The 268-nt window shown below is 34.3% G+C and overlaps 1 protein-coding gene across 1 annotated transcript in view; it reads right to left on the reverse strand.

Moving 5' to 3' along the window:
- LOC119587813 (cryptochrome-2-like) overlaps positions 1-268 on the reverse strand; it is a gene marked incomplete at its 5' end in the record, with an annotated part of 8,629 nt that overhangs the window by 6,498 nt on the left and 1,863 nt on the right. The window contains 1 exon segment of the mRNA XM_037936513.1: positions 68-162. Coding sequence (XP_037792441.1) covers positions 68-162 — 95 coding nt within the window.

Below are 268 nucleotides of genomic sequence, written 5' to 3' on the forward strand. Positions count from 1 at the left end.
TTCCTCATGACTTTGAATATTCTGCCTAGATTTCGACAATGAAATAACAATTTAAAAGCAACTCTACCTTCCTCTCCATGTATTTTTCAAGCCTTTTAAGAGCCTCTGTCTCACCACCAGGATACAGACAAGGCTCCAGGTCACTCTCCACCACACCTAGATCTAAAAAGTTATAGAAAACAAAGAATTTTTAGGAGAATATAATTTACTTTCAATGTACAAAACAGAAAGAAGCAATACAAATGCATGATAATGATGAAATCTTTTG

The sequence above is a fragment of the Penaeus monodon genome, chromosome 23 (genome assembly GCF_015228065.2).
Source record: "Penaeus monodon isolate SGIC_2016 chromosome 23, NSTDA_Pmon_1, whole genome shotgun sequence".
NCBI lineage: Eukaryota > Metazoa > Arthropoda > Malacostraca > Decapoda > Penaeidae > Penaeus > Penaeus monodon.